We start from the raw sequence: 25,056 nt of genomic DNA, 5'->3' as shown, positions 1-25,056 counted from the left end.
TTGCCACTGAGGTAGACAATTTTTTTGTACCACATTGACACTACATTTTTTAAAACCAAAAAACTGTAAATCAGTTATTTTTCAAAATTAACTTTCCAAACCCTGTCAAGCAGTGACTTAACTCGGGGTCCTGCAGGCCCTACATCATGGAAGAAGGGTGGACATCTGAAATCATAAAAATGAAAGAACAAACAAAAAATGAATTCATTGAAGTTTTGCAACGTATTTTACTACATTATTTGTATCTGAGTTGCGAATGTTATTTCACATGAGCATCAAATGTCTGAAAATCTTTAGTAGGATTTTGAATCTTGAATATGAGCTGCTGTAGCTCAGTCGTTAGGGCATCCGACTATCATGCAAGACAATGGGTTCGATCCCCGGAGGGAGAGAACTTCCTGTTTAAGAGGCTCCGACACCCACCCAGCGTCGTATAAAGTGGGTACGTGGAGGAAACTCTGGGGGGTAAAGGCAGCCAGGGGTGTGGTGCTGATCACATCACCCCCACCTTCGGTCATGATCAAGAAAGTGCGGGGCCCTAACTCCACACCCCCTGCACGCCTTCATGGCATGGTGCAAAGCACAGGGAAGCACTTTACCTTTACTTTACCTTAAGTCCATTATATGCACAGACAGGGTAATGAGCGCTGGACCTACAGTTTACATTGAGAGCTGAATCACTGTGTCCCCACTGTGCATATTCAAACCAAGACACTGGGGAGTCCCTTTAAGAGAATTGCACATCTATAAAATACCCATAACAGGGAATAACACACACTACTTCAAATACCTGGTGCTGGCTTCAACAAATAAAGAGAGAAGGGAGAGTACAAGTTTTAAGTAACAGAGCTAGAGGAACCAACTTAACATAAATTTTCGGGGGCAAGGTAAATATTTGGGGGTGGGGCAAAATCGGCATAAACAATACTTTATATATGTACGAGGGACATTCTGAAAGTAAGTTTCGTAATTTTTTTCCACAGGGAAGCTTTATTACAAACAGAAGAATACAATGTCATAACAAAATACAATATTTTGGCTACTTTTCCACATAGTGGCCACCGACATTGATACATTTGTCGTACCGTGAAATCAATTTCAAGAAACCCTCCTGGTAAATATTGGTGCCCAGTGATTTATGGAAGTTTTTCACAGCCTGTTGCACCTCTTCGTTGCTTCCGAAGTGACGTACTGATAGTGCTGACTTCAACGCAGGAAAAAGGTGGAAGTCTGATGGGGCAAGATCGGGGCTGTAGGCTGGGTGATTCAATCTCTCTCATCCCAGATGACGAATGTGTTCTGCAGTGAACCTTGCTGTGTGGGGTCTTGCTTTGTCGTCCAAGAACAATACCCCTTGACTCAAGAGCCCTGGTCTCTTGCGTCGAATGGCGGACTTCAGTTTGCTTAGTGTGTGGCAATAGCGTGCCGCATTAACGGTTCCTGTAGTGAGGTAATCAAACAAAATGACACCCTTCGCGTCCCAGAACACTGTCAGCATAATCTTTCCTGCGGACTGCGACACTTTGAATTTTTTCGGGACGGGTGAGCTGGGATGTTTCCATGTCATTGAGGCGAACTTGGTCTCTGGGGTTAAGTTGTGTACTAATGTCTCGTCGGCTGTGATGCACTACAGCACGCACTTCCATTTGTGACCACATTTCCAGCACACATCTTTCTGCCATATTGGTTTGCACACGAATGAGCTCGGGCACGTCTGTCTGCTGCTTATCGTGCTTATCTCTATTCTTCAGCACTCTGCGCATGCGCCATCGCTCCTTCCGTCATGAATTCAGGAAAGATTGTCTTTTGTTATGGCAATGTGTTTTCTCAACTTGTAATACAGTTTCCCTGTGAAAAAAATGACGAAACTTACTTTCGGAATGTCCCTCGTAAATATACATAAAATGTATCCCTCTACGTGAATTTGGGGGAGGGGGTGCAGAAAATGTCTTGCACTCCCAAAGTCGGTGCTTATGAACAAATCTGAATAAATAAAGGTGTGAAGTGACATTAGAAATAACAAAGAAGCAATACCATAAAGCTCGATGCAGGATTCATGTGTGGCAGCTAATGTGCCAAGAAAGTCAATACAGTCTTGTAAGTATTCTTAGATCAGTTGTCAACATGGGGTGCAGTGCAAATATTTGCTTATTTTGGTTGCAGTTCGCTTTTGGAGAGTTTGAAAAATAGGAAACTAAAACAATGTTGCATTTTAATGTTTATTTTATCACAAGTAAGTACCTCTAAAAAAAAATCAGGAATTGGCAAGTTGAAGGACAAACTGAAAAAAGTTTAAGTAGTAGAAATTTAAGATTGAGGGGGTCATCCTTATGATTTTCTTTTGGCCACTGCCAAGCACCATTATTAAATAGTACTTACTAATAGCATAAACTTATGTAAGCCTTAGCCACTTTGGGGCTCGAGCCCACACCAATAATTTGCCTGTTATCATATTTTGTTTTAGAATAAAATCCCGGTGTTTAACCCTCGCATTACCAAGCGGGGTATTCTGACTACCCCAGCTTGATTTTTCCCTATAATAATTTTATCTGAAGAGCTACATACTTGTGGTTTCATGACTTTGTCCTAAAATGATTGAAATTGTATTCACACTCGTGACTGACTCAATTTTTTTGTTTTTATAGTTATTATTGACGGGATATATTGGTGGGGTTGTGAGACTACCCCGCTTGGTATGAAATGTCTTATCTTCTTAGTTGTCAAAAATAAAGGTTTTACGAAATATGTCTCTCATTCATCTTCGTTATTTAATTTTTCCATTGTTGAGTTTTACCATACATCCATTGTTTAGCTCAAATAACATATATTGTTCTCTATTGTGTCAGGTTACTATTGTTGAGTTGAATTAGAGCGTGCATACATGGCAACGCTGCACTAGTGTCACCATACGGTGTTTATGTTCAGTTTAAATACGTTTAATAATTTGAAAAACTGTATTTCAATACTAAATAAAGATATTCATTGAAAATAACAGAATCTAAAAACAAATATTACACTAAATCACAAAATTGTATTGGGGTAGTCAAAATACCCCGCTTGGTAAAATAAAGGTGTCTAAAAGCTTGGCAACGGGAGGGTTAAGAAAACAAAATGGTTCATCCTTATACACTTTAAGAATTCTCATAACTTAATTAATGATAGAGTTTTATGAAAATATTTCAATAAATTTGTTACATATCCAATGTGATCCACTATCCGTGGTAACATCGTTATTTGGAAAGTAAGGAAGGAAAGACAACCAGGTTGAGGATTCATAGGCACCAAGCACACTCAAAATAGGCAGGCAAAAAAGAACCCAAGGGTACAACATAGGCACTAAAAGGGATGAACATAAGACAGATTTTTCATCATTTTCTTGGATTAGGCACCAAAAAAGCACCTATTTTTGAAACTGGCACTTGTAACTAAAATAGGCAAAAACAGCCAAATTAATATATTCTTCTGAGAAATGGTCTGAAACAGTTTCAAATGCAAAAGCCTGTGTTTTCTGACCAAGGAACAAAAAGGACATTTTAGGGCAAATCCTCAGCCTGCTTATGGTAAATATTATTGCATAAAACTATGAAACAAGTCTCTGATTTTGGCCCACCCAATGCTTTTCAAGAGCTGGCGCCACTGGTAATTCAACCACAAGTTTGAAGTTTGTTTTAAGTACACTTTAAGCACAGATTGGCTAATCGAGACTGGAACTATAATTGAAAATTGAATCAGAAACATAATATCCCTTCACCAGGTATCAAACTAAGGACCCCTTGATACAAGGCAACAAGAGTATCACTATGCCATCAATAAAGCAAAACATTTAAGTTAATTCCTAATTTCTACCTGCCTTTACCATGTGTATCTGATACTTACAGTGCCCACAGTGTGGTAGCGAGCCACCAAGAGGTATGGAAGGGTGAAAAGAGTGGAATACAAGACTCCAGCAGCCCAGGAGAAAATGATGACTCCGGCTTTGGAACGAGTCACAGCCATCAGCAGCATTCCAACGGAGTACACCAGCTGGCCACCAATGTACACTGGTCTTGCCCTACGGAAAATTAAACCAAATTTGTGATGCCTTACACAGATCTTATTCATTAAAAATACATAACCGAAAGTTCCAACTTTTGGCCAACCGTACTGAAAATGGTTGGCGAAACGTAAGAACATACTGTTGGGCAACAGTAATTTTGGCCGTGGTTCCAACGTTAGCCAAACACGTGGTTTTTAAGTTGGGTCAATGTGTGGTTTTTACATTGGGCCAACGTATGGTTTTTTGTTGGCCCAACGTACTGAAAACTAAAGAATAGATATGTTTGTGTTCTGATATATACATAATTGTGAGGCCAGATGTTCTGATATATACATAATTGTGAGGCCAGACGTAATAGTTCAAGTTATTTATGAAAATAAAGAAAATACACAGCACTTTCTCAGTCACATGGTATCATTGTTTTCAAGACACCATACTTTCAAGTGGTAGCACAAAAATCTTCCAAAGTTTACTTAGTTTTCAATCTTTCATGGAATTTAGGCACATAACATTGCTTAACCACCTTCACAATAACACCTGTAAGAATGTTCTTGTTCTACTACTGCTAAAGAGACAAACAATAAGCAATTCCAAACACATCTTTCATCCATGGCGACTGACAAAAAACTGGCGAGTGACTGCAAGTTAGAAATAGCTTCTACTTTCATTAAAGATATATATTATATTTCCAGTATGTGCTGTGACTGAAATATTCGAAAAGAAACACTGATGCACATCACTTATTTTACACTCTAGCATTTTCAGCATACTCCTGAAAGTTGTCTTAGCATGAAAAAGTTGTTTTTAAAACTGATTTTGACTCACGTTTCCATGGTTGGGCAAATGATGGCAACCGCTGTTGGCCCAACGTAAGACCAACGTCAATTTGCCAGCCAACAGAAAGCCAACCTTTCCCACTTAAAAACTGACATTGGCCTAACGGTTCTGGTTACTTGGAAATGTTGGACAAGTAAAGTTCCTGCAAATATTCTACATTGTTACTTTGAAAACGAAAGTGATTTGTCTCAAATATCACTTGGTTAACTTTCAGTCTCATTCTCCTGGTTGATTGTTTCCCCACATGTGGAAAGAAAGCTAATATTAATTACCATTCATCAGTTGCTTTAAGTATTCAGTACTCGCATGTAACACAATTTGAACTAAGGTGCACTTTATGTAAAATTGTACTTTACAGTATTAAAAAGTAATGAAAATACTAATTTCACATAACCAATAAATTACCTTGTACAAAATGGACACAGTTTCAATTTACTCTTTTTTACATGAGTACAATGGTAGCTCAGTCATTAGGATGTCTGACTACCATGCGAGAGATCTGGGTTCAATCCGCAGCGGGGGAGAACTGGGATTCTTTCCACCTGTTCAAGTGGCTCCGACGCCCACCCAGTGTCTTATAAAGTGGGTACCTGGAGGAAAATATGGGGTTTAAAAGCAGCTAGGGGCATGGTGCTGATCACATCACCCCCACCTTCGACCGAGATCAAGAAAATGTGGGGCCCTAATTCCACACCCCCTATATGCCTTCATGGCATGATGTAAAGCACAGGGGAGCACTTTAATTTTTTACATATGTGCCATATAATATGAATTCTTTCAGTGTATTTGTCATGTAAGCATGTTGCAATCCTACAAATTTATAATAGATATTAATTGGTGTGTTTCGTTGAAATCACACCAATGTTTTTGTTTCACCTAATATGGATCACCTTCAGGGTTCATTGGAGCTAAAGCTTAATAAAAGTGGTATAAAATATTGAAAAGAAATTTCAAAAATGTAATCACTATTATGAAGTTTTAACCTCCAAAAGAAATCTGTTGCAGTTTACCCCATTCATATTAATTGGGTCAATTTATATTTATGGTTATTTAATGGAAGAGTTATTCCTTTAGTGGTTTCAAACCTGAATGAAGATATTATTAGCTGGCTCAGTGACAGGGTACATTATATGATCAACTTTTGACCTTGTGACCAAAGATCCAAGGTTCAAGTCCCAGTGTGAACATGAGTGTTCTTTGTAAGTGTTCCCTCATCAATTTCATCTAATCCCCGGTCATCCTAAGCATCGTGATTAGCCGAAAGTGGCACAAAAGTGTTAATTAAAAAAAGTAAAACATAGTATCATGATTGAAGACATATATTTCTGCACTCTTATAAATTAATTAAAAAACTAAAACTCCGTGGCGGAACAGCCAAGGCCTGCCAGATCGGCATTCTTTTCGTAGGGCGACATGTGATCAGCGCATCGGATCCCATCACCGCTGTTTTCCTGACTTTCGTGACCGGAGCCCTCTACTTCTTGAAGTAGCTTCCAAATTGTCCTCACGACGCTGGGTCAATGCCAAAATTTTGGGAGCACTCACTGGGAATCATACCTGGGACCGCTCGCACCAAAGGTAAGAGCACTAACCACTTGGCTACGCAGGAGCCCTCTTATATATTAATTAAATGATAAAATATTTATAGAAAAATATCACATGGAAATAATGTGCAGGACACTATTCCAGAACTTTGCATGTACAAATCCTTTAAACATAACATTTTAATGGAAAATATATATGTACCACTGATCACTTGATTCTGTGATGCACATATGCACACAAATATACAGCAGTGCCTTTTGCTTAGCATAATTGATTGATTTGATTTATTTTACTTTGCTTTCACCACCATTAGCTAATCTTGAAGATGAGGATGAGAAATGATGTTATGAAGATGATAAAGGGACACTCATAAGGAACACATGTGCCTAAGCTAGGACTTGAACTCGAGACCCCTGGCATCATAGGATGCTGTGCCATGCAGGCCGGCTATAGCTTTGGACTGCAGAAGGCAGTTTCATATCCAGGAATTTCTTTTTTGTTGAAGAAATATGTGTATGATAAAAGAAACAAACTTCGTTAGTGTTTAAATACCTGAATTTCTGAACCAACTTCTCTATGATCATTGAATAGACGCAGCAGGAGAGAGAGTACATGGACATTCCCCAGCATCCGAACCTCACTCCGTCTTCATACAGGTCTCTCTCCACACTCCCATCTTCAGCCTGGAATTTATGTTTACATTAGTACAAAACAGGGCCACGTGTGTTGGCAGAAATTTTTGTAGAGGTTAAAGCCATTGATAGAACTTCAATAATATAGATAATATCAACAATAATAATTATTATGTTTCATAATGTATGTATTATAGTTATGATTAGTATTATTATATAATTATAACTATCACAATCTAATTAAAAAATAAACCAAATTGTAGTCCAACTTATCATCATCATCCGTGGAAAGCCTTTTCAACTCGATTCACCAAAGTGAATATCCAGCACAACTGCTTTTACATTCCCTGCAGTTAGTGCACTGAAATGCATAGTTAGTCTGTTTTGTTGCTTACATTACATACTTCGTTCAAGAAAAAGCTTAAAAGTCAAGGGGAAATTTTATAGTTACAAATTTGCATCTCACATAAAATGATATCTCTTGAATTTATAGAATTTTGAAAATTATGGAACCAATTATTCTTTGGATTAAATGATAGAATATGAAAACAAAACCTGTCACTGCATTTCATACTCACCTTTCTTTTATCTACAGCATTTTCAGTTTGCTTTCACTTATTCCATTTGAATACAAATGAACTAACTGAACTTCACTTATGTTATTAGCTATAAGAGTAACAAGCTTTCTGCTTTTTGTAACTTGAAATAAATTATGTTAATTCCTGGGTGGGGGGTCGACAGACTGGTTCCACCTCCCTCTCCCGATGCCCATGAACAGAGCTACCCATTTCCTAAATGAGAGACCCTGTACACGCACTACATCTGGAGGGACCTGATGCTTTGAAAAGTGAAAACGTAAACAATTACTATTTCTTGTCCACATCTAGACTAAAATGTGCATTGTTATCAGTATTGCATAATTATAATCTATTGATAATTGATATTGTGTGTGCTGTAGTCCCAAATTTTTCACAGGATATATGCTAAGTGTTGCGAAACATTCAGACCATGTTTCCATTAACTGATGTTATGCCCATAATTGGCATAAAAGAAGCATATTATAATAGATAAGGCATTTTTAAAATAAAAAATATGAAACTCATATTTCAATGATAGCATTTACACATAAAAGCCAGAATAGTATTTTATGGGCTAAAATACAGCATGTTATTCTAGAGAATATTCCCTGACATTTGCTATGAGACACTGTGGCAAGCGGCCCGGCGTCAGCGCTTGTCTTTCCCAGTGAATGGGTCCACGACAGTTGCACGTTACAGTCTGTTTTTTTTTTGTTTTTTTTCGCTCTCCCTGCCTTCACTCTCTTTCCCTTTCTGTTGACGTTGCAGACTGATGCCAGCATAATCCTCCCTCGGAAGTTGTGTTGTGTCGTGTCTGTGTGTTGAAGATTGTGGCTTAGTATGGCACCACAAAAGTTTACATTACAACAAAGGATTTATCTTGTCGAATGTTACTTTGGAAAGAGGAATTGTGGAGAAGTGCGACGACATTTTGCAACGAAATTTCCTCATGTTACCGTTCCATATAGGCCCACTATATTAAACCTTGTAAAAAAGTTTAGAGTAACAGGGTCAGTTCTGAATAAAAGCGGAAAGAAAAACCCACATGTACTTACTGAGGAAAAACGCGATGAGATGGGACAAAGGTTAGAACAGTCTCCTCGGAAATCTATCCGCCGCTTCTCACAAGAAACGGGGTTTTCAAAAACCACAGCATTTAGAGCCGCTAAAATTCTTATATGGTAAAATAATGACGTCACGGGGAAATAGTGTAAAAATCTAAAAAATAAAGTATACAAAGACAATCTGCACACCATCCGTGAGTTAAAAGAGAATATTGTACGAGAAGTCGGGAGAATTACAGTAGACGAACTTGCACATGTAAATGTCAATTTCATTCGGAGATGCCAGGAATGTGTTGCAGCAGAGGGACATAATTTTCAACACCTCCTGTAGTCAAGGTTAGTACACAATATGAAAACTGTCATTTTAATAGCCGACTCTACCGACTGTCGTGGCCTCCGTTCACCGGGAAAGACAAGCGCTGCTTGCCGGGCCACTTGCCGCCGAGTCTCGTAGCGAATGTCAGGGAATGCTCTGTATTTTATTCTTGTTGATACTGTTTTTGTGTATTGTTAGTTTCCTACTGTTAATAACTTTAATAATACTGCTAACAACACTAAAAATGAAAAACTTGGAAGAAAATACTTTGAAGATTGTGCTACTTAGATTGATCAATACAAAAAGTAACAATTCTTCTTCTTTTTATTTTTCCATTCTCTCCATGCTTAAAACTGAAATACAAGAACTGCAATTGTCATGTTTAAAGATAAGAGCCTTTAGAGTTACCCATTAATTGTTGTTGGAAAGAGAAACAAGAACACTGTTGAGACTTTCGCATGGGGCTTAAAATCTCAAGTCATGTTCAGTTCAATTTCTAGGTTTGCTTTAGTAATTAAAGCTAACGAAAGTAATGAAATAGTTATGTACATCATGTGTTTGTTCAATTCCTTGTACCTTCTCAATATTATGTCCCAATCACATTAAACCAGAGGTATTTTAATGTAATAAGTAGGGAACGGAACTTTATGTGCTAAAAATCTCAGAAATATTTATTTTTTTATGTCATAAATCTTGAAAATATGTGACAAAAATAAAAAAACATTTGGTAACAAAAACAAAATATTACATGCATTTTAAACACCTGAAATCAGTTTCTAAATGCTTACCTCTTAGTGAGCTATTTTTTGGAAGAGTTGCAGTGGATCACCATCGTTTCTTTCTAAATTCTCCATTGTAAATCTGTGACGATTATCTCTAAAAAGCATCTTATATTGTGAGAAAGATCGCTCCACGTCAAAAGAAAGAATTCTTGCATATTTGAAACACGAAATGTCACTAACGCTGAAGTTTTCCAAAGCTTCCTCTTCCTCTACTTCACCTTCCAAAACACGTGCAATTTGGCACAAAGTTTGAAAACCTTGGTTTTTCCCCAAAAATTCTGTACATTTAGACATTAGCACTTGTGCGTTACATCCAGTGGGGGTAATATTTCCCCCCCAATAGGATCGTAGGCGAGGTGCCAGAAGTCTGCCAGCGAGCATGTTCAAAGACAAAACAAACCTAGTACTCTCGATATAAAAGAGGTGGGGAGAATAAACATTTTTCCTTCGTGGATTTCCAGGTAGCTGAAGTCAATGAGCGATTTTATGTATTTAAAATGAAAATTTGCAAAATATGTATTTACATACGGAAAACTGGAAAATATGTGTTTTTATGTAAAATAAAATTTGCTGTGTTGACGTATAAGGCTATGATCAGAATTTTGGCAAAAACGAGGGTCTCTTTCTTATCGCAAAAAAAAACAACATTTATTTACCTAAAGTTCTGTTCCCTAGTAATAAGCTCACTAAGTAATGGCCAAATTACATAAGATAAATATACACAAAACAAGTAAGGTATACCCACTGTAGAAGAAGGAACTGTATATGCTAAGAGTAAGGTTAATCAGAGGGTATATGGTGTATGCCCTCGATTACAGCTCATCACAACAAAGAGGAAATACTCATTGTTAACAGTGATGTTGAGAACTTCCACTCTCCAACCACCATTTCTGGTCATCTTTTCAGGGTTGTAAGAACATTAGAGCCAATGAATGCATCACCTTTGGATTCCCTTGGAAAACAGCTTCCCCAACAAAATCCGTGAAGTATAAGGAGTAGCAGACGTGAGCCATCCAGCAGAAGAAGTTGGTGAGGCACAGGATGCGCAGCGATGGAGGCATAAACACGATGGAGAGCAAGTATTGTCGTAAAGTGGCAGTGTCCGCTTCATGTTCATTGGCTGTTGCTTCTATTTCCATGGAACTGTCTTGTATATGTCCTTCCTGGAAGATAAGGAAATTGGGGAGCAAATAATTCACTTAAATCTTCTGGGTTGCTTGCGTCGGTGTCCTGGTTCTACACGCTGAATATGTACGGAAAACAGTCTTAGACAAAGATATGCTGTATGCTAAAATGATTTTTCCTGTGTACCAACAATATTTATAAATAAATTCCATCCTTCCCGGAGTTTTCAAATCATTCTATCTGTTTTGCCAGCACTATCTTTTATTAAAAATCAATATTTGCAATAAAAGAGTTACTTGTCATGCTGTGAAAGTAACCATTACTGTATTGAGTAATGGCTCTTACTTCTTATTTCTTAAATCAGGAACTTTCACTCAGTAACTCTTTTCAGGTAACTATCGGGTGAGCAAAAGGTAACTGTGCACCTGCACTACGCTACATTACGCAGAGAAAAACTTCGCTTTCTTGATGTTTCTTGGTACACTTCTGTTCACAAAAAGTGGCACACTCGTTTGAGTTGAAGTCCAGCTTTTTACCCGGAAGTACAGCCGAAGTAAGTGTTCAGAAACCAGCAGTGTTGCTTACTATCAATCATTTCAACCACAAGCAGGGAATTTTGTGTCTCTCAGACTCAAAGAAAAGGACTAACGGAAAGATTGCAGCGTAAATATTAATTAACTGAACTGTCCACGTCTACAATCAAAGTAATGTAAATGTTTAAAATTCGTGAAAAATATATTGTAAAAAAAATGCATTTTTGACGTTCGTGACGAAGTGGTTATCACAATGCATTAGAATGCAAGGGCCCAGAGTTTGAATTTGGCCTGAGTGTCTCTTCATCATCGCGAGTAGCCAATAACGGAAGAAAAGCAACACTAAAAAACGAAAAGAGAAAATGCTATTAGAATAAGCGAGATGGAAATGGTATTTATATAATTCCTGAAAATGATGAAAAAAAAAAAAAAATCTTTCAGAAATAGTATTATCCTAATCCAGAAGAAGGTTTGAAGAATAACAAAAACTCCTTCTTCGTACACTTTGGCAAACATAATCGCAAAGTCGGCACTGAATATGCGATGGGAAAAATAATAGAAATCCGAAAGGAAGAAGAGTTTATGTCACAGCCAGGGAAAACATGAGATGAGGAACCCCGACCCCTACATCAGTCATCCAGGCTATTAAAAATAAGTCAATGGTTGTCCTCTCATTTAACTTTAACAGTAAATGGAATTTTTGTAAAATGAAAATTGTCAGCCTTTCCTTTTTTACATGTGCACGTTGGTAATGAAGCAAAAAAATAGAATTGCTACTCTCGTAAAATACTTACCGAATGAATGAATGCCTCCGTAGATTCCAGAATAATGACTCTTCATTTTGAAATAAATAGTTTAAAATAATATAATTTATGTGCCGTTAGTTAATGAGATTCGTCGTCACTTAGCAGAATCCACTATGTTGACGGAAATTAGAGAATGGTAATCATTTAGGGTTGGAAACACTCACCTTCCACAAAAGCACGACTTCCCAATGTCTTCATTAATTTTCATGCACAAGCTTCACTTGTATTTTGTCAGCAATGTGTACAGCATAAGAACCCTATCTGATGAAGCGTATTGCTTTCAAATTAATGTAATTCACGAGAAGCGACATCTAAAGTTTTGAGCTGGACAGGAAATGATAACCGTTCTCTAATTTCCGTCAAGATAGTGGATTCTGCTATGTGACGACGAATCTCATTAACCAACGGAACATAAATTATATTATTTTAAACTATTTATTTCAAAATGAAGAGTCATTATTCTGGAATCTACAGAGGCATTCATTCATCCGAGAGTCACAATTCTATTTTTTTGCTCCATTACGAAACCAACGTGCACGTATAAAAAAGGAGAGCCCGACAATTTTCATTTTACAAAAATTCCATTTACTGTTAAAGTTAAATGAGAGGACAATGAGAATTTTTTGCATTTACATTACTTTCAATGTAGACGTGAACAGTCAAGTTAATTAATATTTATGCGGCAATCTTTCAGTTATCCCTTTTCTTTGAGTCTGACACACACAAAATTCCCTGCATGTGGTTAAAATGTTTGATAGTAACAACACTGCTGGTTTCTGAACACTTACTTCGGCTGCACTGCCAGACCCGAAGCTGAACTTCAACTCAAACGAGTGTGCCACTTTCTGTGAACAGAAGTGTACATAAGGACATGGACAGTTGGTTAGTAAGACACTCATTGTTGTTTCTTCATTGTTGTTTCTTCAGAGCGTGATCTTGCAAAGTGCGGAACTGCATTAGCAATGGTTTTGTTACTCGAAGCTCGTGTGTTTTTGGTGGAACAAGTCTTTCGACATGGAAGTGAATATATGGAAGAAGTGCGAAATAAGTTTATGGAAAGGTTTCCTGATACAGATCCACCCCATCATAATGCAGTGTGGCGGTTGATCGATAAATTCTCAGAACTGGATCAATGAAGAATGCGCCGAAATCAGGCAGGTCAAGAGTTCTAACAGAGTACACATTGCAGGATATTTCGATTAGAATAGAGCAAAGCACAAAGAAGTCAATTCGTAAATTGTCACGGCAAGTGAGTGTGTCGTACAGCAGCGCAAGAACCACACTGAAAGAGCACTTAAATTTACACCCCTACAAAAATAACAGTAGTGCAAAATCTGCAAGAATGGAACCATGCCAAGCATGTTGAGTATTGCCAGTGGTTCAGAGACTTCATTGCTGTCAATGGAGAGGATATTCTCGATGTCACATTTTTCTGAGATGAAGTCTGGTTCCATTTATCTGGTTACGTGAACAGTAAAAACAACTACATTTGGTCGTTCGATAATCCATAAATACGGATTGTTACTGTGAAATGATCTTGTATCCTATCTATTGCATGATCACGCTCCGGAGAAACAGGAATGAGTGTCTTACTAACCAACTGTCCAATGTCGTCCTTATGGTTCCTACACAAAAAATTTTTCCAGGACATTTCCAGGACTTTTCAAGGATTTTCTACAATTGCTCCAGGACAAGTGTACAAAGTAACCATGGCAACATACACATCATTACATATTTTCTTTTATTAAAAAAAAAAGTTTTACGTTTTCTTAATGCAGGCTCCCAGCTCCCCTGCACCTGCTCCTTTCCACACATTTCATTTCTTAGTATAATGAAGGTTATTTAATTTTTACAATACAGAAAAAATACAAATGTAGAAAAAATAAACACAAGGATATATAAGTTTATAAAAAAATACCATCTTGTATTACAAATAAACAAGAATAATATCTTTGGAAAACTTGGAATATTTAGGATAGCAAACCCCTTTTTTTTTAACCATTATTATTATCATCATACCTCTGAGCGGTACAAAATAATACAAAAACGCAGGGCATTATACTTCAATCACAAAAATAAAACTTAGCACAAAACTATGACTACAGTACACAGCAACGTGACATAAGTAAATAAACCACTGTCATGACACTGGCCTGTTTTAAATGAAAACTTATTTTAATGCATACAAATAAAACGGGGCAGAGGAATTTCCAGGACAACCTCCGAAATTCCAGGTACAGCTTGGAAAAATGTGAAATTTCATAACATTTCCAGGCCTGGAAGGAATATTTTAAAATTCCAGGTTTTCCAGGATGCGTAGGAACCCTGTATGTACCAACAAACATCAAGAAAGGGAAGTTTTTCTCTGCATAATGTAGCATAGTGCAGGTGCACAGTTACCTTTTGCTCACCCGGTAGTAATGAAATTAAGTTTACAGTTATTTTTCTGAATATTTCAAAGGTAAATAAAGAAAGAAAATGTTCAACATGAAATGTTCATTTATTATAAGCAAATACAGGGTGTTACTGTGACCTTCAATCAAACTTGCAGGGTGGATGAAAACCGGCTCAAGTATCAAAATGAGATAAGGAACCCCAGTGCGGAAACAAGTCATTAAAAAGTCATAAGTCAAAACTAGTTGAGGCTGCCTATGACAATGGAATGAGACAACAAAGATGTGGCTTGTAGATTTAATGTGGACATTACTTTACAACAAAAACGTTACAGTAGCTGTTGAAACTGATGATAAAAAAGTGTGGGATAATTTACCTAATACCGGTATTAACTTTGCCGTTGGTTATCCGTAATTACCTGAAAATAGAGTTCTAGATTACAAAGCATGTACTCCTTTCAGAATGAACTGACTTCGAGTCACGTAAGGAAAATTGTAAGTTAGGCTATAATGTAGTATCTCTCTTCAGTCAAAGTTCTAACAAAAAAACAATTTGTCATTTGGTGTAAAACAATTGCTGCTCGTATCTATGTTGTGTACCAACCTTTGTGTGTCTGTCATCAAACGATGTTTCAGCTTCTTCAAAAGCATAGTTGATGCAGCCTTTGTCTTCCTCAGTTTCCCCAGGGATTTTCTGGTATGTACCATTTGCTTTCATAATGGATGTACACTCCTGAGAAAATAAAGTTTCTTTGATTGTAATTATTTAATTGTAATATAATTAAGCCTTGTTTCCATATTAAAAGCACTAAATTGCAGACCAAGAAGTTAAAAAAGGTAATTGAAGTGTTAGTGAGATGGGCGATGCCACAGAGAAGATATGCAAAGTGCTGAGGAAAGTGGGTATAAGAAGTTACAGGAAGGGAGGACGCACGGTTTTAAGTATAGCCAGCAAGAAGAAGGAAGAAAAGAGAGGAAGAAGAGGAAGGGGTTATCTACGAGGTGAAGTGCAGAGGATGTGAAAGTGTATACGAGGATGGTTCAGCATGCTCCGCCCCTGACCCATTTCCATTGATAGTAGAGACCTGTAATTTTATATGTAACATTGTTCATTCTTTAGACTAATATCCACAAAGTTTCAAGAATTTACAACAATTTCTCTCTTTGTTACATGTTGATGATCAGTAAGAAGTGTAGCCACATGTGATACAATGGAAAAATCTGAGGTCCGAGCAATGATAAAATATTTACTCAAGAAAAATCTAACACCGAAAGACATCCATGCAGATATGGTGGGAACTCTTGGAGACTCTAGCAACTCATATGATCCAGTGAAGAGATGGTGCCGTGAATTTAAATGTGGTCGGCAGACCTGTGAAGATGAGAATGGTGGTGGCTCATCTGCAACGGTGACCACAGCAGAAATGATTACAAAAGTGCATGGCATGATTTTGGCAGACCGGCGAGTGACTGTCCGCCATATAGCACACACATGTGGCATCTCAACTGGCAGTGTGCATTCAATTTTTCATCATCATTTGTTAATGGAAAAAAATCTCTGCACATTGGGTCCCGAGAATGCTGACTGTCAACCAAAAGAGGACACGTTGTGTGACAAGTCAGAACCTGTTGCGGACAATAAAGGCTGACAAGCCAAAGTTTCTGAAGAGATTTGTTACAATGGATGAAACGTGGGTTCACCACTTCGATCCCGAAAGTAAACGCCAAAGCATGCAATGGAAACACCCCCAAAGAAATTCAAGGTTCAACCATCAAAGGGCAGAGTGATGGCATCTGTGTTCTGGGATGCAGAAGGAATCCTTTGGATAGATTATCTCCAACAGGGAAAGACAATCACAGGTGTTTATTTTGCAACCCTAATTGAAGAATTACGTACTGCCATCAAGGAGAAATGCCACGGAATGTTCGCCTGTGGTGTGTTGTTCCATTGTGACAATGCTCCCGCCCACACCTCCCAAGTTGCGGTGGCTGCAATTCATGCAACAGGGTTCGAAATTGTCCCTCATGCCCCTTATTCTCCAGATCTGGCCCCCAGTGACTTCCACCTGTTCCCGAACATGAAGAAACACCTTTGTGGAAAACATTTTGACAGTGATTCCGAGGTTATGGATGTTGTGAATGCTTGGTTGCAGGACAAACCAAAATAATTTTTTTCTGCTGGGATTGAAGCACTGGAAGGCCGATTGGAAAAGTGTGTTAATGTTGCAGGGGACTATGTTGAAAAGTGACAGTGACTTGGTTTTCCTACGAGGGTTCCTTCTATGTCAGGGGCAGAGCATGCTGAACCACCCTCGTATATAGGGGAAACGAAGAAGATACTTAAAGACAGGATAAAGCAACACATGGATGATGTGAGATTGAAGAGACAGGAATGCCATTTTCAAACACACTAGAGAAACAGGACACGAAGTTGAATGGGATTCGGCTAGGTGAATAGGAAAAGAGAAGAGAGAACTAGTGAGAAAATGGAAGGAGGCCAAAGAAATAGAAGAGAAAGGAGAAGACATCATGAATTGGAATGGAGGACTCAAGATAAACAGGGAATGGAAGAGTGTGTTAGAGAAAGTTGAAAGGATGAAGAAAAGGAATGAAGGAAAAAGAAGAATGAACAAGGAAGAAAGAAGAGAAAAGAAGGAGACCAGAGGAGGAGGTATTCATCCATATCCAAAAAGGCAGGAGAGGTGTGTGAGTGGTAAACAGGTGGTTCTAGACTCTTCCTAATCTTGACTTGTCAATCACCTGTCAGTGTAGTAGACCCATTAGTCAACAACTGTCAGGAGGTGATATGTTTAATTCCTTTGGAGAAATCTTCCTAGATAAGGATTTGTTGTTGTGTGGCTAGTGACCCTGCTATGTGTATGTAATCTTTCTGTGTGTAGTATATTTCATAATTTTAGTTTAGTTCTTCGTCTGAGGAAGACCCTGATACAGGGTCGAAACGTTACCTGTTAAGTGTTTTTTTTATCTTAATAAACCACCTTGGTCAGCAACTTAGTGTTTGTAATTATTCAACATGTATTCTTTAAACAACAATTATTATAGTTTAGAAAAATCATACAACATCCATTCGTGGTTCCATACACAATGAGCAGGTCTTTTTAAACAGCAACATTCAGGGTTCCAGATCTTGTAAATTATGCTTCATATCAGTATACAAGGTCTCTACAGTGGTGTAGTGGTAACATCTTCACTTTGTAATCAAGGGGTCCCGGGTTTGATACTCTGTGGTGGCAAACGGTGGTGTATATATATCCCACTTTAAACTGTAGGTCCAGTCCCGATTAGCCTGTGTGTGTGCAAAAAGTGGACTTAAAACAAAAACTCAAGCATCAGGATATGGTGAGTGGTATTTGTAGTGGGGGGGGGGGGAGTTCCAATAACTATGCTTGAAGCATTAGGGTATTATGTAGTGTCCCCCCAGTGCCAAAAATTAGAAACAGAGGGGTGCAGAAATGATAGGGGAATTCTGCATCATCTCCTTTCAAATACCACCTTGCATACGTGGGTCGTTCAATATATAAGTTTCCGTATGCTGTAAAAAAAATATTTTTAAGATACATTAGAAAACTATACATACATGTGTAGGAGGATCCTTCCTCACTTCTCCACACAATCCCCATAGAGATTCAGGCATTTGTTCCACCGTTGCACCAATTTGTCCATACCCTTTGCAAGAAAATCAGGGCTCTGGCTATTGAGCACTATTCTCACATTACGCTTCACTTCTTCATCTGTTTCGAAACGGTAACCTTGCAATTCAGACTTTAACACCGGAAAAAGATGGAAATCACTCTGTGCTAAATCGGGGCTGTATGGAAGGTGGGGCACCCGTTCCCACCCCAATTCTTCAATTTTGTGTTGTGTTTGCACTGCTGAGTGGGGGCGAGCGTTATCGTCAAGAAGAATGACACCAGCTGACAGGAGACCTGGTCGCTTATGTCGAATTGGGTTTTTCAGTTTGTCCAATGTTTGACAATAACGGTCAGCATTAATTGTTCTTCCTCGCTCCAAAAAGTCCATCAGCAGAACACCCTTAGCATCCATGCTTCTGAACTCCTTATGACGCGAGCCCGTGTTTTCCGAACAAGCATTTACTTTTCGCGTTTGAGCGCACGTCTGATAACGAATCGATTGTTGTTCCTTGTAGACAAAGGAGGGCGCTTGTCAACCATGTGCTTCTTTTTAATGGCATTGCTTTATACAATATTTATAGCACAGGGAAACTTATATATTGAACGTCCCTAGTATAATCCATTTAATTTAAGACCATCCATCAGTTGATATTGTCATCTGCCCTGGACTCACTCTCCAATAACCATTCCTTCCAGGTATATCTTGAAGCAAATAACGACATCTTAGCAACTAACAATACAATACAAAATAGAGAATGTAAATAGACCCCTTATTTCTGGCTACAGAACATAAATGGAATGTAAGGTTAAGAAAATATGTAATATGTAAGATATGACAAAACCATGACTTTGAACACTCACTTACCACATGCCCATTGAAATTTCCTTCCTGCAAGACAGTACTATTGTAAAGGGGCTACAATCCTTACAATCAATGCTTTCACACAAAATCTCTCTTTAGTGGAACCCCAGGCAAAACAGCTTGCACAGACAGGCGACTAACGTGCATCTTACTCCCACGTGGAGAGTAGCAAAATGGACCATGTTTCCTTATGGCCTGAGTTGAACTGATGAGGGGGAAGGTGTGCGAAGGATTTTGGCCAAAGGCTCTTTTCCTTGCGGTTGCCCTATAATTTGGGCTCCTTAAACAAGTGCCTGGGTAGTAAAATTGGAAATAATATTCTATGTTCTAAATGTATCACTATCCCCCAATGTGTGAACAAATGGCTCCAACCACCATGGTAGTGAAAGACTGTGCACGGACAGCCCATGGATATCTGCACAGGGGTAGAAAAAAACTAAAAATAATTCAGCTCTTTTTTTTGCAGAAGCAGCCTTTTAAAATCATATCATTAGAAATTCCAGGTTAGTGTTAGTATTTATTGACCATTCCACATACTATTTGCTTAAATTATGTAAATTATTATGGAAACTACAGTAGTACTTATCCAGCTATATTGTATCTCAAAATTGGGCCTACCCAAATACATCAGCCTAGCTTTGTTGCCGATTGTAAATATAATTTGTTCGCTGTAAAATAATTTCCTAAGATGAAGAAATTATTAGTCCTTAATCCAATGTATGTTCCTATATTATGAACACGTTTTGTGATTGGTAAATTCCTACCTAATTTTTCTTATGGAAAAATTGCAGTCGTAATTCAAAATGTATATAAAATGAATATGTACTAATAAAACTGACCTGTCCAGTCGGAATACCATTTTGATTTACCGTTGCTCCATAATTTGCAGAATTTTTTGGAAGCTCATCAGAATTTTCTTCTATCATTTCAAGCGCAGCATTTCCTTTCTTCTTTACCTAAGGAAAATGCAACTGTGCAGTGCTCAATGCATTAAAATTTATTTTTAAAGCTCTTGCTTAAAAACACTGTAATTTGTATTGCAATCATTAGAATGTAACTAAATATTAGATAACAGTGGCGTAGCGTTATAGTATGCCCGTACGCCCGGCGTTCCCAGATTTAAAATTTCAAAAATGCTTAAATGCTGTGATTATAAAGTAAAACGTGACTAATTTCATATATGTTTGACCTTCATGGCATTATAATAGCTATTTTTCGCGATCCGCTTGCAACGCTCCACTCTCAACACTCGTTCTAGCATCTCTTTTCAATGCCTTTCCCCAAGGTACATAGACCTTTCCCGGCCGGACGCAGAGCAGGTTCGGCGTACAGGACTCTATATTCCTTGCTGCCTTCCTGGAGGGAAAGCTTCGATTTCTACAGCATGCGCGTAAATGATCTCTCGTACGCCAGCGTATGGAGCAGAGAGGTCTACTGTGATTGGTTCATGTAACCCTTCCTGCCATCTGAAGCAGACGACAGCGGTAGAATTCCTACCCGGTTCTTCGCTTATCGCGCTCATGCAACTCGTGCTATGTGATGCTACAATACGCAATATTGACTGACGTAACTTTACCAATCTCAAATATACTGCTTCTTAATGGCCACTGCATTGTATAATTTATCGCACGAACAGCGATGTGCATTAGAAACTAAAAGATCAACACAGTTTTTGTCAAGTAAGTTGGTGAAGTCCTCGTGGTAGAAATTCAGCCTGTGGCTGCTCTACCACTTAACCCGCAAAACTATTAATTTTTTTTATTGTATTTTTTCGTTATTATCTAACTACTTAATATTGTGTGAATGGAAATGTTTAGCATTCGTTTGAAAACTCTTAACATCGAATGGTCTCTGGAGAAAATTATTTTAAAATGTTTATCAGCATTCTCAAGATGTAATAAACAGTGGTCTGAATTACTAATCGGCACTGTTACGTCAGTAGAGTGTACAATATTTGGATCATCCACTCTGCTTTTCACAGTGCGCCAAGACGACAGAGGTCCCTGGTTCGAATCCCGGCGTGAGCATGGTTGTTCTTTGTCAGTGTCCCTTCATCAATATCATCACTCATATTCATATTCGCAATTAACCAAAAGTGGTAGAAAAGCGAAGTAAAATAAACCAAATCAATCAGTAGTTGGATCGCCCACAACAATGACGTGTACTGTTGTGCAGAGGCGCTTATGATTCAGATAGGTTTTTAATGACTTGCGTCATGCAGAAAGGTATAAAAAAAGGTATAAAACACCAGAGTTCAAAACATTTGTGGCATAGTGAGGCATCTAATTTTCTAGCTAAAACATGCATGGATGATGTTTTATTGAAAACCCAGATGACTTCAGGCAAATAAACAATACGTGTGGCGACTAATACCATAAGTAAGCTATTAAGCAAGAAAGGGCCGACCCTTCCTTCGGACTTGGCGTTCCCACCCGAAATGTACATGCTACGCCACTGTTAGATAGTAAGAACTTGTAGAGTTAACATTATGTAACATCTTTATTGAACACATTGCAAATTTGCAATTTACCACTGTCATTGGCCTACTTGAAGCATTTTGTTATGTAGGTCTGTGATATTAACAACAGTACAGGGAGCAGAATATTTCTCTCACAACTTCGATGCATTTATATTTACCAGTTTCCTTTATAAACTAGTTATCTAGTCTTCTACATAAATATGTATGATAACTAGAGGCATGCAAATTTCGTTTTTGACGAAAAAACGAAATATGAAATAACATGCTGTAATGTTCATTTTTCATTATTCTGAAAGGTGTGACGTGCATTTTTCTACCCTGTTTTGTCACGAAATAATGCGAAATATACTCTTAAACACGAAATTTACCGTTTATATACCGACGCAACACTTTCTGAAGTATCCTGTGAGTTAACCAATTCACGGAAAATTGATTAATTCTGCTGTAAATATTTTACAAGCAAAAATGGACCGCTTTACACAGGAATAAACTTAATACTCTGGTAACTACATAAATGTGCTATTAGAAGGGGTAAGTTTATTTTGTGTAAAAAGTGCAGTTTTTAAATCAAATTTAGGATTATATTCACAATTTTAAAACTAAAATGTCATTTTATATAGCACTTTTGATGTGCTTATTCACCGCTATAACACCGAAATTTTATTTTATTTACCGCTTTTGAACCCGAAATAGTGTTTTTGTACCGAAATTTTACTTTTTTATTTACCAAAAATATGTGCCTCTAATGATAACATACACGATACAGCCACATTTGAACTTTATATAGATGAATAAAGAAAGAAAAGGAGCCACACACACAATTTTGAAAAACTTGCACAGTTTGATTATATCACAGAATCATAACAGATATTGTGATGTCATATTACAGGGTGGGTCAAAAGTCAGGTTCTATAAGGATTTATAGTATATCTTCAATGTGTGCACCTTCAACATCGGTACATTTGTGCACGTGACGTTTCCAGAACCTTTTGCAGAATGTCCGGCATAATAATGTCTGCACACTGCACAATGCGTTCCTTCAGATGCTGGATGTTCTGAATCTTAACTGAGTAGACGAGCACCTTTAAAAGAAAAAAAAGGAAAAATCTATTGGTGTCAGGTCTGGAGACCGCAGTGCCCACTCCACGCTTTTGTCTTTTGTTAGCATCTTCCTTCACTCAGAGACAGAAACTTCCTATGTAACCTGACTTTTGACTCACCCTGTACAATAATATAATACAGCCATAAAGAAATTACAAAGAATACGAACCAAGCAAACAATCATGTTTTCTAAAAAAAAAAAGCTATTACTGAATGAACTCAAGGAAATACTCTGAAATTGCCCACTTTCTCATTCCAAGAGCCAGACAAAATATTCACCAAATATAAAATTCTAGATCTACCTATCTCATAAAAAGCCATGCAAGCTAGGAGTATTGTATTGAGCATGACACTAGCTCAACTCGTGATCTCACTATCAAAGGTTCTGGGTACAAGTTTTGCCTTTGAATGTGTGTTTATCCTTTCATCAATTAAAATAATGATCCTTCTTCCATATTGTTACTTAAAATAAGAAACCGCAGATAGTGACCAAAGCAAATACATATCAGAGAATAAAGTGTTACCTTTTGTTGTCCTTTCTTGTTTTCTTTCAGGAGGACATCTAGTGGTATCTCTTTGAAACTCGTGACAGTAGCAATCACACATATTATGAAGATGATGGTAATAAGGGAAAATACTGCTCTAACATGTCCACCTAGTAGAGATCCTGAAAGTACACAATGATTAGAGTCTTAATGAAACATAAATATATTCTTGCAGAAAAAAATCAATTACTATACGTTATATAGTGAATATATAATCTCAGAGAATTCTCAAATTGATTCAATTTTCAATATATATTAAAATATGCTGTTGTTTAACATAAATATTTTTCTGTTAAGTCCTCCAAAGAGAATCGCCCAACAGATTCTGTAATCTCATTTGATAGCTCTTAAATAAATAAAAAGTTGTGAACAGTATGAAAAGCATTCGATGTCTTGCTTTTGTTCATAGAAAAGGTATAGTCACCAGAAAATATCAGCATAAATTATTTTGATATGTATGTATGTATATGCGAGCTGTAAGCAAACTGCCAGAAAAAAGCACTAAAAAGCCACTAAGCTCGACTGCTGCTTTCAGCAAACACATACACAATTATTTTCAGAGTAATTGTTAGACTTTCATCTGTCAAGCAGATTGCAAGATATATATATATCTGCATTTTGTGTTTAATATATTTACTTATAATTTCATGTATATAGTTGAATAGAAGGAAAGTCCTTACACAGCCTTAACTTCAGCATTTAAAATAACACATTAATCACATCACTGTAAAACTGGGAAACTGCAATTCTATGAGTAACCACTGCTTTTCAAGAAATGTGCAGGAAAATAACATCCTTTGTTATGAACTTTCTGCTTGGCAAATCATATAACTTTTTATCAACTTTGTGATAATTCAAATTTCAACATATACACTCATATCACTTGAACAATATGGCTAACATTTCAAATAATGCAGACTGTATAGACAACTTCACTAGCTCAAAACAGCAGATAGAAAGAGAGTCTACATCCATCCACAGAGAGGCGTGGCGTGCACGTAGCCGATGTTACCGCAGGTAACAGCAAAATGTAAAGAATTAAAAAGTTGTTTCAATAAAATGACAACATTGTTAAATACGTTAATGAACACCGTTGCCGTCGAGTAGATATTACCTAGGACATTTTTTCTGCAGCCGACAGAAGCGAAGAGGGAGGCAGTTCCGCTACCCTCAAGAGGCAACAAGGGAGAAGAGGGCGCCAATGCAAGGAAAGATCGGGGAAGGACTTTGGGGCATAGTGTGCTAAGGGGTTATTCATATACCTGTTAAGGGGCCCTGTTGCCGTTCAGACCTACCGGATCAGCCAGTGTTGTCACATCGGATTGGCAGAAAAGAGCTAAATCCCACCTAAAATAGGAATACCATTTCTGTGAAGCAACTAGAGGTAGACTGCAGAGCCAAGGCTGCATTGAACTACAACTGAGACCAGTTAGGTAATAGACAAAAATATAGTTCCTTGGTGTGATTCGTGATTTGGACAAACCTTGCTCCAAAATACTTAGTTGGCAACAGTAGTGCGTACAGCTGAGCTTCCCTTCCACAAAGGAGCTGAGTTCTGTCGTCTGCTCAGTGCTCACCACACAAATGTCAAACTGACCAGAGAAAAGTGTGGTTCTTCTTCTTTCCCTTCGCAGTTCATTGCAAAGAAACAGAGACAGATGAATAATTGACAAGGGTCTACCACTATTCATTGGATTTTCATGGTAACTTTCTCACGAGTTGTAGTTCTTTCCACGAGTGTTTGTGGCTAAATCACTGTGCTGTTTGCA

General features: G+C 37.8%; 1 protein-coding gene across 1 annotated transcript in view; it reads right to left on the bottom strand.

Moving 5' to 3' along the window:
• The window catches only part of lovit (loss of visual transmission), a 374,492-nt gene that overhangs the window by 8,564 nt on the left and 340,872 nt on the right, over positions 1–25,056 (bottom strand). Inside the window, exons 7-12 of the mRNA XM_083115802.1 lie at positions 23,267–23,409; positions 20,002–20,118; positions 15,252–15,380; positions 10,732–10,953; positions 6,971–7,101; positions 3,877–4,051 (exon numbers count right to left, since the gene is read on the bottom strand). Coding sequence (XP_082971928.1) covers positions 3,877–4,051; positions 6,971–7,101; positions 10,732–10,953; positions 15,252–15,380; positions 20,002–20,118; positions 23,267–23,409 — 917 coding nt within the window. The remainder of the gene's footprint in view (positions 1–3,876; positions 4,052–6,970; positions 7,102–10,731; positions 10,954–15,251; positions 15,381–20,001; positions 20,119–23,266; positions 23,410–25,056) is intronic.

The sequence above is a fragment of the Lepisma saccharinum genome, assembly GCF_977018435.1.
Source record: "Lepisma saccharinum chromosome 15 unlocalized genomic scaffold, izLepSacc3.1 SUPER_15_unloc_1, whole genome shotgun sequence".
Classification (NCBI taxonomy): Eukaryota; Metazoa; Arthropoda; class Insecta; order Zygentoma; family Lepismatidae; genus Lepisma; species Lepisma saccharinum.
This window is presented reverse-complemented; position numbering and strand designations above follow the sequence as displayed.